This window comes from Perna viridis, chromosome 15, assembly GCF_037379345.1.
Source record: "Perna viridis isolate PV_CMFRI_1.1 ecotype Kerala chromosome 15, ASM3737934v1, whole genome shotgun sequence".
Lineage (NCBI taxonomy): Eukaryota > Metazoa > Mollusca > Bivalvia > Mytilida > Mytilidae > Perna > Perna viridis.
Window position 1 is genome coordinate 13801957 of NC_142459.1, and position 13077 is coordinate 13815033.

Genomic DNA, 13077 nt, shown 5'->3' on the forward strand with positions numbered 1-13077 from the left:
GGGCACATACAGATATTGTTATCATAAATAACTTGGACAAGATAGAAATAAGGGGCTGAATAAAAATTTCTGTTAGAGTTACTGTTCTTTGAACTTGGAAAATCATGCTGAATTACTTTCATCTGAATGACATTGTAAGTGCTCTCAAGACTTTTATGGATAGTTTCACTTAATTTGTTTTTGGGCCTTATACAGCTTGTTTTATTCAGAATTGTCATCTTTCCTTTAATCTGTGGCAACATCCATTCGTCTCCTACGTATAGAGTGTTCGTATCACAACTCATACGTTATGCCAGAGCTTGCCGACACTATGCAGACTTTTTGTATCGCACTAGAACTCAACAAATAGGCTTCTGGAACAGGGTTATGTTGCTACAAGATTGAAGTCATCATTACAGAAGTTTTATGGTCGTTATTATGAACTCGTGGATCGTTATGGTGTATCCATCAGCACCATGAAAACTGATTGATTCAACGAGTCATAGTTTTCCTTTCCTCATTTGTCTACCCCGAACTTGACTTTTTATAAGCAACTCGGCGGGTGTTTCTAGAAAAGCAGAGGACACTTACCCTACCGGTGCACCTGGTCCATGCTCCCAGTTTTTATTGGAGTCCGAGTTGCTCATTTACTTTTGTTATTTTGTATATATGATTTTAGTTACTTTATGTTCTTTGTTGTGTATGTCTGTTTTCTGTGTCTGGTCTTTGTCCCTGGATTACATTCTTTTGATTACCGCTATAACCTTGGTTCTCTTGATTATTCCTTGGCTATTTGTGGATGACTGTCTCATTGACAATCATAGCATATTTCCTATTTTTATATTTATATCTTTATAAAGTTCATAGATTGGGGCAGAGGAAAATGGAACACTGTACTTTCATTTCTACAGGAATACTTAAGGAGGTAGACCTAGGGTAAGGGACACAACTCTTAAAAATCATTGGAAGTTTGTATGCAGCATTTTACATCTGTCTTGTATAAGCATCTAATTAACTTGGATTGATTTTATTCTGCTTCAAACAAAAGCTTGAGAGGCTTTGGTGAAATTGAATATGATACGAACATATCACTGATTTCAAGAGTTATGTCCCTTACCTTAGGTCTACCTCCTTAATATTACTGAATACATCCTCTGGGAAAGAACAAAATGAACAAACTATCAATAGTACTGTAACAGTATAAATGAAATTTTCTATTATATATATATATCATTATTTCTTTGGTGACAGTATTTATGATCCTGATGATGGTTTCCAAATTACTGCCCAATTCTTACAAGAACTTGTATTAATTAAGTGTCATGTCATCTTAGTGGGAATTTTGTCACATAATGTTTTGAATTACTATTTGTATATCCCTTTTAAATCATATATTTTAATATAATATAAGATAATCGAGAAGCTTCTCAAGATTTAAACAAACACTAGATCTCACAACTACAAATTATATCAAATCTTATCCATTGTTATCTTTGGATTTACAAATTGTAAATCATATTATTCTGATAAATGGATCTTGATTATTTGGACTACTTTAATTTTTTTTTCGTCAATGCTGTATGTAATAGTATAGGCGATTAGTCTTTGGTAATAATCTCCCCTGACAATGTATTTTCGCAACCTTGGGCAAAGACTTTCGAAAAATTTACCTTGTTCCCTACTCTGACTCAGCTATGATGATTGCAAATGTTTGCCGATATTTTTTTCCCAGCTTAAGTTAATTAATCAGGGATCTGCCATAAAATGTTGCAGTCAACCGATAATCTGTCTATTTGTCACAAGTTGTTTTTGAACTGTAACTTTTCTGTCCTTTACTGAGAACATTTTTAACTTGTTAAAGTAACCTCATTCAAACATTTTAGTGAAAAATTTAATAGAATTATTCTTGGTTGAATTCAATACCAATTTGGCTGTGAATATCTACTACAGTTTACTCCCACAGCCACTTTTGACAAATGTTGTAAAGCTTTTTTTAGTTACCATTTGTTGGGATGTTCAGAAAAATAGAGGAATTATCTTGACATAAAAAAAGGAAAATTTTAAAAAGTGATCAAGTCAGCAAATGGTTTTAGTGAAAGGGAGATTTTAAGGAGGAAGACCTAGGGTAAGGGACATAACTCTTACAAATCGTTGGAATGTATGCGTAATGCATTTTACATCAATGTCATCTGACCATCAATGTAGCTTTGATTTATTTCATTCTATTTGAAATGAAAGCTTGATAGGCTTTGAAGAAATTAAATATGATGCAAACATATCACTGATTTCAAGAGTTTTGTCCCTCCCTTACCTCAGGCTCTACCTCCTTAAATTATATCAAGGCTCGATCAGATTCATAAAACAGGAGAGTCCTTGGCTGAGGAAAACTGATTGTACCATGGTTTTCAAAATCAAAAAGTATTTTTATGCGTTCAATGAACTTTACACAGCAATACATAAAATTCCAACAATTTTTAATATGTTTCATCTGTTTTAGTATTGCAATGTGGAAGAAGATACTGGCTGCTGTGTTAGGTGTCATAGTTGGTTACTCACTGATTGATGATTTTAATCCAGGTTTGTAAATTATGATTATAGGCTTTGTCTGTTAGGACTGGAGCTATTTGTTTGTCTGATAAAAGTTTAACTTACTTTTAAATACACCAATATGTTGTTAAATCGCTGATGTCATGACCAACAGGAATATTCCAGTTGTCCCATAACACAGGCTGAGCTTTTGCATTAAAGGTTCAAACAATCACTTCCTAATTGTATATGTCATTTCCAAAATACGTCCCTTCTGACTGAACAATTTTGATACGTTAGAGTTTCAGAGCATCCACCTGAAAACGTATATAGGACGTCACTAGCTGCGAAACGTAGCTCTAACTATTTTTTTGTATTTTCTTAACGTCTAGATCGCAAAATAGAAAAAAAAGGAAAAAAAAGATCAAGAGCTACGATTTTGCAGCTAGGACGTCATTGACTCCATTCCTACTGGTCATGTAAGTTCTGAAAACTGGATGGTCTGTCTGTCTATCAGTCTGTACTGTATTAGTGGTGGGGCTTAACATGATTTAAAGCCAATAAAGGAATCAAAGTTATATAATCAAGGACTGTTTTGTGTGCCATAGATGACCACAGCTCAGGGGATCAAATTAGGTATGGAAATTAGAAGTTTTGGGACCTTTTAAATTTTAGAATGAAATTTAGGTCCACATGAAAACAAAAAGTCTTTAATACAGCTCACTGTTAAGTATGGAAGGTCCAAGACCTAGGCAAATGAAATTAAAAAAAAGAAAAGTACTGTATAAAAAATACATTGGGACATTTTCAGCTGGAGTGTGATAAATGACACATTGCCCTGTCTAATTCCAATCACTGCCCTGATGCGGGCTTTGTTATACCGCCCACTAACACAGTTTGGGGGTATATAGCTATCACCATGTCTTTCTGTCCGTCTCCGCCATCCTTCTGTCCACATTTATTGTAAGCCACACTCCTCCTTAACTGCTCAAGGGATTTTGATGAAATTTTATAGGAAGGTTGGGTATCATATGTAGAGATACACAAATGAATATAATAATTGTCTGAGGACTCAAAAAAAAGAAAATCGAAATTAAGAGTTTTACATGGTAAAATATAGTAAGCGCAACTCCTACACTGCTGAAGGGATTTCAATGAAATTTTGTAGGAAGATCGCTTATTATATGTAGATTTATATGAAGGTATATAATTTATATATTGATCATCCAGCAAGTGTTATACATTTAAGTCCATTTGAACTTGCTCACAATAGTTTATTCAGATTTTATACTCAAGATAATCCTTTTCACAGATAGATTTAACAGTTGAAATATAGTGGAGATAAAAGTATTGGAAGAATATTGTCAGAGCTTCTCTTGATTGACATGACACCAGTAAACTTAATTTGTTACTGTCAAACCAATGATAGATGTTAAAATCCTAACACACACAATCAAGTTATCTCTGTGTAACACATTTTTATATTTAGGTTATAGTATTTTTGTGTTTAAACTTTTTTTTAACCAAGTCTAAATCACTATCATCAGTGGTGAATAGGGTGTGGGGAGTGTTTTGGGCTGGAACCACCTTCCTTTGTGGAATATTTTTTTGTTTATGTACACACATTTTTTTTTTTTTTTTTGGGGGGGGGGGGGGTGGAGGAGTGGAGGAGGGGTAAAAATTGACTTGAATTAAGCTATTATAGCCTGCTTGTCCCTTTTTTTCTTCTATAATAACTGCCTTTCTGGAGCCATCACTGCATTTTCTTAAAGTTGAATAGGAAATCTGTACAAATTACGTATATTTCATAAATTAAAGGACCATAAAGAATTATAAAATGCTCAGAAAAGAGTTTTCATCATAAACTAATCTGAACACAGACATGATTTTTTTCCCTGCTTTTTAGGGGAATTCTGCTATTTCGAATCTGAATTTTACCATTACAATTCTTTTTTTACTGCATATTTACTTATGATTTCGTCAATTTCTGCTTTGTTTGTAGATCTCATAAAATCATGTCTGTAAACACTGTTTTTGAATATACCGCTGTAAATCATTACATTTTTTTTACAGATAGCCTAAAAGGGAAGAATGTTATAATCACAGGGGCATCAGCAGGGATTGGGGAACAGATGGCATATCACTACGCCAAAATGGGTGCTAATGTCCTAGTTACTGCTAGGAGAGAGAAAAAATTACAAGAGGTAAAGATTATATAAAATGTCTTACTGTTGCTATGCTTCTCAGTTCTTTTCTATGCATTACTACATTTTATTACCTAATTATAAGGTTTTATCTTGTTTATTAAATATACACATATTCTTCTCTATTTTCAAAATTTATTCAGGACAGGGCGATCTTTTGCCTACCTTAGCTGAAATCTTTAAAACTGTTTGCTGAGGAAACTAGAATATATATTTTCTGAAAAAAAAGTTGTGGATCTTCAGGAATCATTTTGACTGCTGGACTGTCTGTCTGCCTGTCTGTCTGATATATTGTAAACTTTTGCTTGTAGTCCTTCAAATGAATTACAGTATGTTTTTTTCAATTATCACATTGATTGGTCCCATTTTTCTTTAAACCTTTTTTTTCAAATCTTGTAGGTTGTAGCAAAATGTAAACAGTTGGGGAGATCTGATGGAATATATCATTATATATCAGCAGACATGAGTAATTTGACATCAACAGAATTAGTTATAAGGGTAGGTAACTCTAACTTGTATAATTCAGCATCAACAGAGCTAGTTATAAGGCTAAGTAACTCTATTGCTCTAAAGTCTTAATATATTTAACTTAATTTTACCTAAAAGTTTGATAGCCCAGCTCAGAATCTGGTAACCATTGGATACTGGGTGACTGCTAGTATTTACCCCTTACTATATGTTAGCTTTGGTCTGTTTTTCAGCCAATACACGGCTAACTTTAGAGAAAGTACATGATGGTCATGCCCCTGCTTCAGTTTGATCTCTCTTGTGTTGCACGTCAATTAAAGATATGTTTGATAGTTTCACATTAACTTGCCTGGTTCAAATGCATTAAGTAATGACTTGTTTAAAGGGAGGTAATTCAAAATCCATCCTGAAAAAGTCAGATGGTTTTAATATTTAAGAAAACTGGAAGCTTCACTGTACAGATATAATTTGTAACCTAATTTGACTTCACTTTCTGTATGTTTAAATTTACACAGTTTTAAAAAAAGAATGCATAAAAAAAAACATTAAATGGGTTATTTTGTGGGTGTAAAATTTTGCAATTTTTTTAAAGTTATTAATATATGTTTCTAATTTTGCAGATGATGTAGTACATTAAGAACATGAGCCTACAGTAAATATTTTTGCAGAATTTATATTGGCTTGTTCAGACTGACCTCTAAAATACACCAAAAAATTCAAGACCCAGGTATAAATACAGTCTTAAATAGGATAGTAAACTATATTCGTTCAATCTATCTGTCTTTACAGGAGGCTGTTGCAAAGCTTGGTGGAATAGATTACTTAGTCCTCAATCACATTATAGTAATTCCACTGGGTATGTGGAAAGGATCTACTGATAACTTAACTAGGATGGATAAAATAGTAGACGTCAATTATAAATCATATGTTCATCTGACTTCACATGCATTACCATTTCTGGAGGAATCTAAAGGCAGCATTGTGGTTGTCTCTTCATTAGCAGGTAACTAGTTTAACCTTTTTCCGACGCAGTCAGAATAGTTTCGCTTTTTACCCTTTGACCTTAGAGACTCTCTTCCATGGAAATGCAAGTCACCTGATCAAAGTTCTGTTTCCCGACTGGCAAAATACTGATAACTAAGTGACGTTCGAAGAAACTGTATCGGAATTCCAAATTGTGTGCCATGTTTTATCTCCTGATGAAATGTAGAAAATTTTAAGTTAAGAGAACAAATTATACTGTGTCAGCTATGTTTTTTAAAAGATAGTACTTGTTTGCTACAGACAGTGTTTAAGGTTTTTTTTTTTGTTCCTTGCTCTTACTTAATGGAGCACCATCAAAGAATTTAGTTGCAGTCTCAATAAAGATTTAAAAAAAACATTAAAGACAGTGACTGGAGAAAAAAAAACTTCTGATATTGATTGTAGCTTAAAATACCCTAAACTTTCTGCAAGTATTATTTCATTTATCTAAAAGTCGATATTATTATATCCGCCTATCGAGTCCTTCACTGTCTTTAAAAAATAAACAAGTTGGTAGTGGATTATTTACCTGTACATAGGAATAGTGTATAATCAAAAGGTAGCCATATATTGCAAAAATAATATCTGACAATTTTAAGAACTATGAAAAAAAAAAAAAAAAAAGGGCGGGAGGCTCAAATTTTAGCCCTATTGCCTTTGTCAGTTGTGTGAATATCAGTGGATTTGAGAAGAAACAAAAATGATATTTGTTGAAGGTCAATTATCACTATTTAGTCATACATAAGCAAGGTTTAGGCTAAATCTGATTTTCTTTTTGCGCCTGTAGGAAAAGTAGCACAGCCGTTTTCTGGAGTATATTCATCAACCAAGTTTGCATTGGATGGATTTTTTGGTAGCATACGGCAAGAGTTTGCACTACGTAACTGTGATGTATCTGTTACCCTCTGTGTTATTGGATTAGTAGGTAAGTTTTAACTGGTATACCTCCTTTCCTTTACAAAGTTTTAGAGAAATAATTATTTTCAACTATTGAACTTCGGGCATGCCAATTAATTAACGTAAATATATTAATTTTCATAGTGTACTAATTTTCACTACTAGTATTTCAGCAGTGTACTAATTTTTGCTATTTTCGCAGTGGACTTAAAACCGTGAAAAATAGTACACATGAAATGGATTTTTCACCACTATATAAAGCGTAACATTTTTTGAAACCATGAAAATTGATACCTGCAAATATGATGAACAGTGTTGGAAACAAATTTTTGGTTAACATAGACCCACCATAATTTTTTGTAGACTGCACTGTAGATTTCAAAGGAAATTGAGCAAAATTTGTCATAGACCTGGTTGATTTTACATAGACTCCGTTCATAGTTCTATTGCTATTTTCTTTTACTTGACAGAATCTGTGAACATTGATACATTTACAGCACTGGAGTTTGAAATTTTGTTGATTGTATTATTTACATAAAAGTTACAGCCATTATCCCTCCTCCAAATATTTGATGAATTGGAGTTATCTTTCTTGGAATATGAAAAGGATAAAGTTAGTTCTTCTAAGATGATGAAGTCAGAATAAATATAGAAATCTGTGTTAGATCTGGTGTTGATTTGTAATTTAGCATGTTTCCATGGATATTTGATACAACACAACATGACAGGCTATCAATGAATACCCCACCCATAGATGCCCTTTTTAGCTTGAATATGCTAATTTTCATCTGGTGGAATGATCCAATAGAAATCTCTGTTGTTGATTGGATATTCATCAGTATATGAATAAGGATTTATTAAATTTTGTTCTGCTTGACTATACATTATGGTCAAATAATTTTTAACGGGACTGGCAACTTTATGGTGGATGCCCTATATTTATCGGTCTGTACGTCTGTAGCTAAGGTTTTCTAGGCTGTAACTTTCTTGTCTTTTGGAGTAGGTTTTTGTACTTATTATCAGACTTACTTAACTTAGTCCTCTTCACTCCTTGTGGAGCATAGGGCTACTACAGTTGCTCTCCTTCTCACTCTGTTTTGGGACGTTCTTTTCACTTCACCTCCAGCTCTTGCCAATTGCCTCCAGTTCCTTCAGCCTTTTTCTTTTCCAGCTGTGAAGAGGTATTCCTTGCTTCCTTTGTCCTTGAGGATTCCAGTCAGGCTGTTCTATTAAAATGTGTATAAGAAATGATTTGGCTCATTACATCAAATTTGTTTTATGTTTTCAGCAACAGAGAGTGCTATTACAGAACTGAAAAATTTCGGTCAGTTTTTCTTACTGAACAATATAAAAGCAGCTGAACCACCAGAGGCTGCTTACGCCATCATAAGAGGTGGAGCTTTACGAGCAAGAGAGATTTATTTTCCTTATATGGAAACACGGGTATTGACAATGTTTCGTGACTGGCTGCCGAAGACAGTAGACTATATCAACCGATATGTGTATACTATTAGCTGAGATAGCTGTTAGGTTTTTTTTAATTTCAATTTCTCTAAGATAAAGGCAGGGCTTTTGTATTATCTCTTAAATATCAGTTATTGCAATGTGCACAAAGATGTATATTTGAAACTTCCTAAAATAAAAAATAAAAATTTTGTCAGTACTGTTGAAAGTTCCATCATTTTTTTTTTTTTTACATTTTCAATCCTTTGACATTTTTGCAAAAATATAAAGAAATGGCAATGATTTCAGAATTAACAACTAGTATTTCTGTTGAAATTGTAGGCAATTTTTATTTTGAACTGGAAAAGAAGTTACGTGACTTTTTTATGTTTCTTTCTACATGTTATTTTAGAAAATTGTTGCAAAAACTAATTTGCAGTACTTTGCAATAACTGAAACCTGTATTGAATGACAATCTGCCTATTACTTAGAGAGATCTGTATTATTTGTGTGTTCATAGATCACTTATGGGTTACACATGGGTAGACTGGTACCATGAACAGTGATGAAAGACAGTGAACCAGGTAAACTGGTTCATTTTTTTAATATCTTTTCTCAATACACTCCAGTCCACCTAAAAGGGTACCATTTAGTGATGTGTAGCACACTGTATTTCTAGTCATTGGAAATTTTAACTGGTCAGTAAAACTCCAAAGATACAGCAACTCATTATTAAGCTTTAGCCAAGTCTTCCAGATGAAACCGATATATGCATTAAACTATCAAGCTTTTAAGGAGGTAGACCTAGGGTAAGGGACACAACTCTTAAAAATCATTGGAATGTTTGTATTCAGCATTTTACATCGATCTCATATTAGCATCAAAGTAACTTTGAGTGATTTTATTCTGTTTCAAATGAAAGTTTGAAATGTTTTGGTGAAATTGAATATGATCAAACATGTCAATGATTTCAGGAGTTCTGTCCCTTACCCTACCTCCTTAATTTATACTTCTTCCTAAAAGTTATACATGTACATAGTACATGTATTATACTGAGATAAGTTTATTTATTATACCTTACAGGTAGTTTCAGCAATGATAGTACCTTGTAATGCTGAATCATAAGGAAATACTAAAACAAAATGGTGAAAATTTATCTGAACTTTTTTTAGTGAGTTTATGTTGATTCAAATTTCATTTTAGCTGTAAAAAAATATATCTAAACTCCAAAATGCTGAGGTATTTATTGGGCTCTCTGAATTACTCTGGGATATATTAAATCCTTTAAACAAAAGAAAACTTGTAAGAAAGTTATAGGTATATATTCTAAGCTCACTATTGTAAAATATTCATATTGGTCACTTTTGCATGGTTCTTAGTTGGTGCAATAATCAGAAACTACTTAAAGTTTATAGATCAGGGAAAATAAAAAGAAGGGTGCTGCAAATGTTGTGTTACCACACTTTAGGACAAATGATTAATCTCTGTCTGTCTGTCAGTAGATAACACTATAATGGGGCTACTCCATATTTAGGTTTGTTTAGTCTGTTCCATTTAATACTGTTTAAAAGAGTATAACTGCAGAGTTCTTAATCTTGTAGAATAGTCCAAAGTTTTCTTGTTAGCTTTACTGTTATTAGCAGTCCCTGAAGTGATCCACGCTACTTTTTGAAGGATCTATGACCAATGAATGAATGATCGTTTAAAAGATTGATTACAATGAACATTTTTAGGCGGATCACAGTTTTACAATGTAATTGGACGGATGATTGGTTCATGTAAATTAAGGAATTTTAATTGGTACGATTTAAATGTAGTGCCATATAAAATTTACTTAGAAAAGAAAATTATAATTCAACAATTTGCATTTCATAAAAAAAAAAATTTTAAAATGGCAAATTTAATAGAAAAGTTATTATTAAATGTCTAAATTTATATCTGGAGTAAATTTTTGTTGAAATTGAAAAAAAAAACAAAACAAACCAATCCTTAAAATATATAAACCAACTGATTGGTGATCGATGAACAATCACAGTCATAGTTGCAGGTCTTCAAGTACTTAAGTGTCAAGTCATATTTTAGTAGGATTGAAATTAACATCATTTAATTAATTAATCTGGTGATTGGTTGTTTTTTTTTTTTTTGTTGTTGTTTGTTTGTTTTGTTATTGGTTTGTTTTTGTTTTTTTTTGTTTTTGTTGTTTTTTTTTTGTTTTTTGTTTTTTTTGGTTTGGTTTGGTGGTTGCAAACGAAATAAGTAATCCGTAAAATATATTTACCGCTTAGTTGACAGGTAATGGGATTACTAGTTAAAGCGGTTTGGTTTGATGGATTAATTACTGATTGGTGATCTATCACTGATCGCAACTTTAGTTGCATGGGTCAGTTCAGATACTGTACGAGGTCTTGACTAACAGCTATAAAGCCCCCTTTACTCAATATACTTTTTTTTGCATGCATTTTGTTTTTGCAATCATTTTAAGTACCATTCTGTTTAAGAATCAGGCAATGGCTGGCACTTCATTTTTCCCAATTTAGTCATCATTGCCTTAAATGTATTTCATACATCTAGGATACATCCAATAATGTATTCAAATCTGTCTTGAGACATCTGTGACTAAGATAATTTTTACTGCTTTTATCAGGGAAAAGTTCAGGAAAATTTTCCCACTATTGCTTTTCAACTGAATTTGACCTATTAATATCTTACAAGAGCAAACTTGACAAACAGCTTAATGATTATGTTATGAAGGTTAATAGGTAAAGACACTGGGATAATGCAATAAAATTTCTGCATTTAAAAAAAAAATGTACCACACCTTATACACATTTTGCCTGATTCCTAGACGGAGAAGTACTTAATTACTTTATATTAATATATATTTATAAAAGTTATTGACTTAAAAAAAACAATAATTTTGTCCAGATTTATATTTTCAGTAACTTTTCATTTACTACTAAAAAAAAAACAATAATTTTGTCCAGATTTATATTTTCAGTAACTTTTCATTTACTACTTGTTAAGCAATTAAGTACCAGTCTTTATAAATATCTGACAGGAGTTGATTCATGGATAATAAAAAGCAACCAAATCCAATATTTCTTATTCATACAACATAACTAGTCTTAGTTTTTCTTTCAATCATTAAACTTTTTAGATTAAAAAAAAATATAGATTGTACATAAAATTGACACTATAAGTGTTATCATTCTTAATTTGGTTGAATTTAAGTAGGAGAAAGATGCATGTTTTTTTTTTCTCTCTCAGAAATACAGATCTCTGTGTATAAAGGAGTCTGGTTTGTTTGGTTGGTTTTTCTTCACCATGAAGCACCTCTAACATTGACAGCTTCTGAATTTTACATAAATTGGAACTTTATATCTTGTCCCACACATGGTATTACTTTTTTTACACATAAACATTCATCAGATGCGTTCAGATAATCACAGTGTTGGGAAATCCATTCTAATTTTGGAAGCAACCATTTAATGGGGGTGGGAGGGTGGCTGCCTGGAGGATGTTTCTTATGGTCAGCAAGTATTTTGAAACTTAAGAAATATCCATGTTCATTTTGATGAATGACCAGAGTTATCTGTTTGTCTAAAAAAAAGGTGTTGGTACAGATAATGAAAGCCATGAACAGAAAGTTCATTTTTCATTGAAAAAGTCAAAGTAACTACTTGAGAATTAATACCTTTTCGTGATGAAAATCAGATGAATGCTCCAAATTTATACCTTATTACATGGTTATAAGTTATTTTGTTTCAGAAACTTGTGAATACATAGCATTGTCATGTTTTTTCTTTGTAAATTAGTACAAATCCATGTAATAATCAGGTAGAAATGTTGGTAATACAGGTGTAGTAATACGCCAGCAAATTATCGTTTTGTTTTGTTTGTTTTGTTTTTGTTTTGTTTTTTTGTTTTGTTTTTTTTAGAAATCATTTAGAATCATTTCCATATATTAAGAATGAAGACTCATTTAAACATTTGGAAATTGGTTGTAATACAGTTAAGGTATTCCGAATCATTTTTATACCTATATTTCCCAATAATTCTTTAAGTATTTATATCATTCTTTACCAGGCTATTTTAGCACTAGAACATTTGTTATTTGTATCAGGTCCTGTGTTTTTCTTGGCTGTACACAAGAAAAATCATTTAAAATGTTCACTTCATATTCACCTGAATTGAGCAAATAAAATCTGACTTTGTTCATATGAAAATCTTGTCTCACGAATCTTCATGTAACTTTCATATGAAGTTCATGTTATGTGAATTTCTCGTGAGGCTCAAGTTTTACTTCAACATAATAATGAAATAATGATTGTATGAGAGACATTTATGACCTGCTTAGTTCTTATGTGGACCTGTACTTAGGTATAATTACTGCATTTTGTTTATGAGTTTGAAGGATAGAAATCCTGCATTTATTTCTAACATTATCACTAATGCTTTGTCTACCTCATAATTTATATCATTGTTGATACATTTTTTAATAAAATACTCATTTTCACAGGGTCTTTTTTTTTTCACA

General features: G+C 32.1%; 1 protein-coding gene across 10 annotated transcripts in view; it reads left to right on the forward strand.

Annotated features, from left to right (window-relative positions):
- LOC148597031 (hydroxysteroid 11-beta-dehydrogenase 1-like protein) overlaps window positions 1-13056 on the forward strand; it is a 71528-nt gene extending 58472 nt beyond the window's left edge. For all 10 annotated transcript variants that reach the window (XM_088562951.1, XM_088562944.1, XM_088562946.1 and 7 more), the window contains 6 exons: window positions 2477-2556; window positions 4579-4709; window positions 5109-5207; window positions 5967-6180; window positions 6988-7125; window positions 8386-13056. In XM_088562951.1, the coding sequence (XP_088419077.1) occupies window positions 2484-2556; window positions 4579-4709; window positions 5109-5207; window positions 5967-6180; window positions 6988-7125; window positions 8386-8615 (885 nt within the window). In that variant the 5' untranslated portion in view covers window positions 2477-2483 and the 3' untranslated portion in view covers window positions 8616-13056. The remainder of the gene's footprint in view (window positions 1-2476; window positions 2557-4578; window positions 4710-5108; window positions 5208-5966; window positions 6181-6987; window positions 7126-8385) is intronic.
- The last annotated feature ends 21 nt before the right edge of the window (window positions 13057-13077 follow it).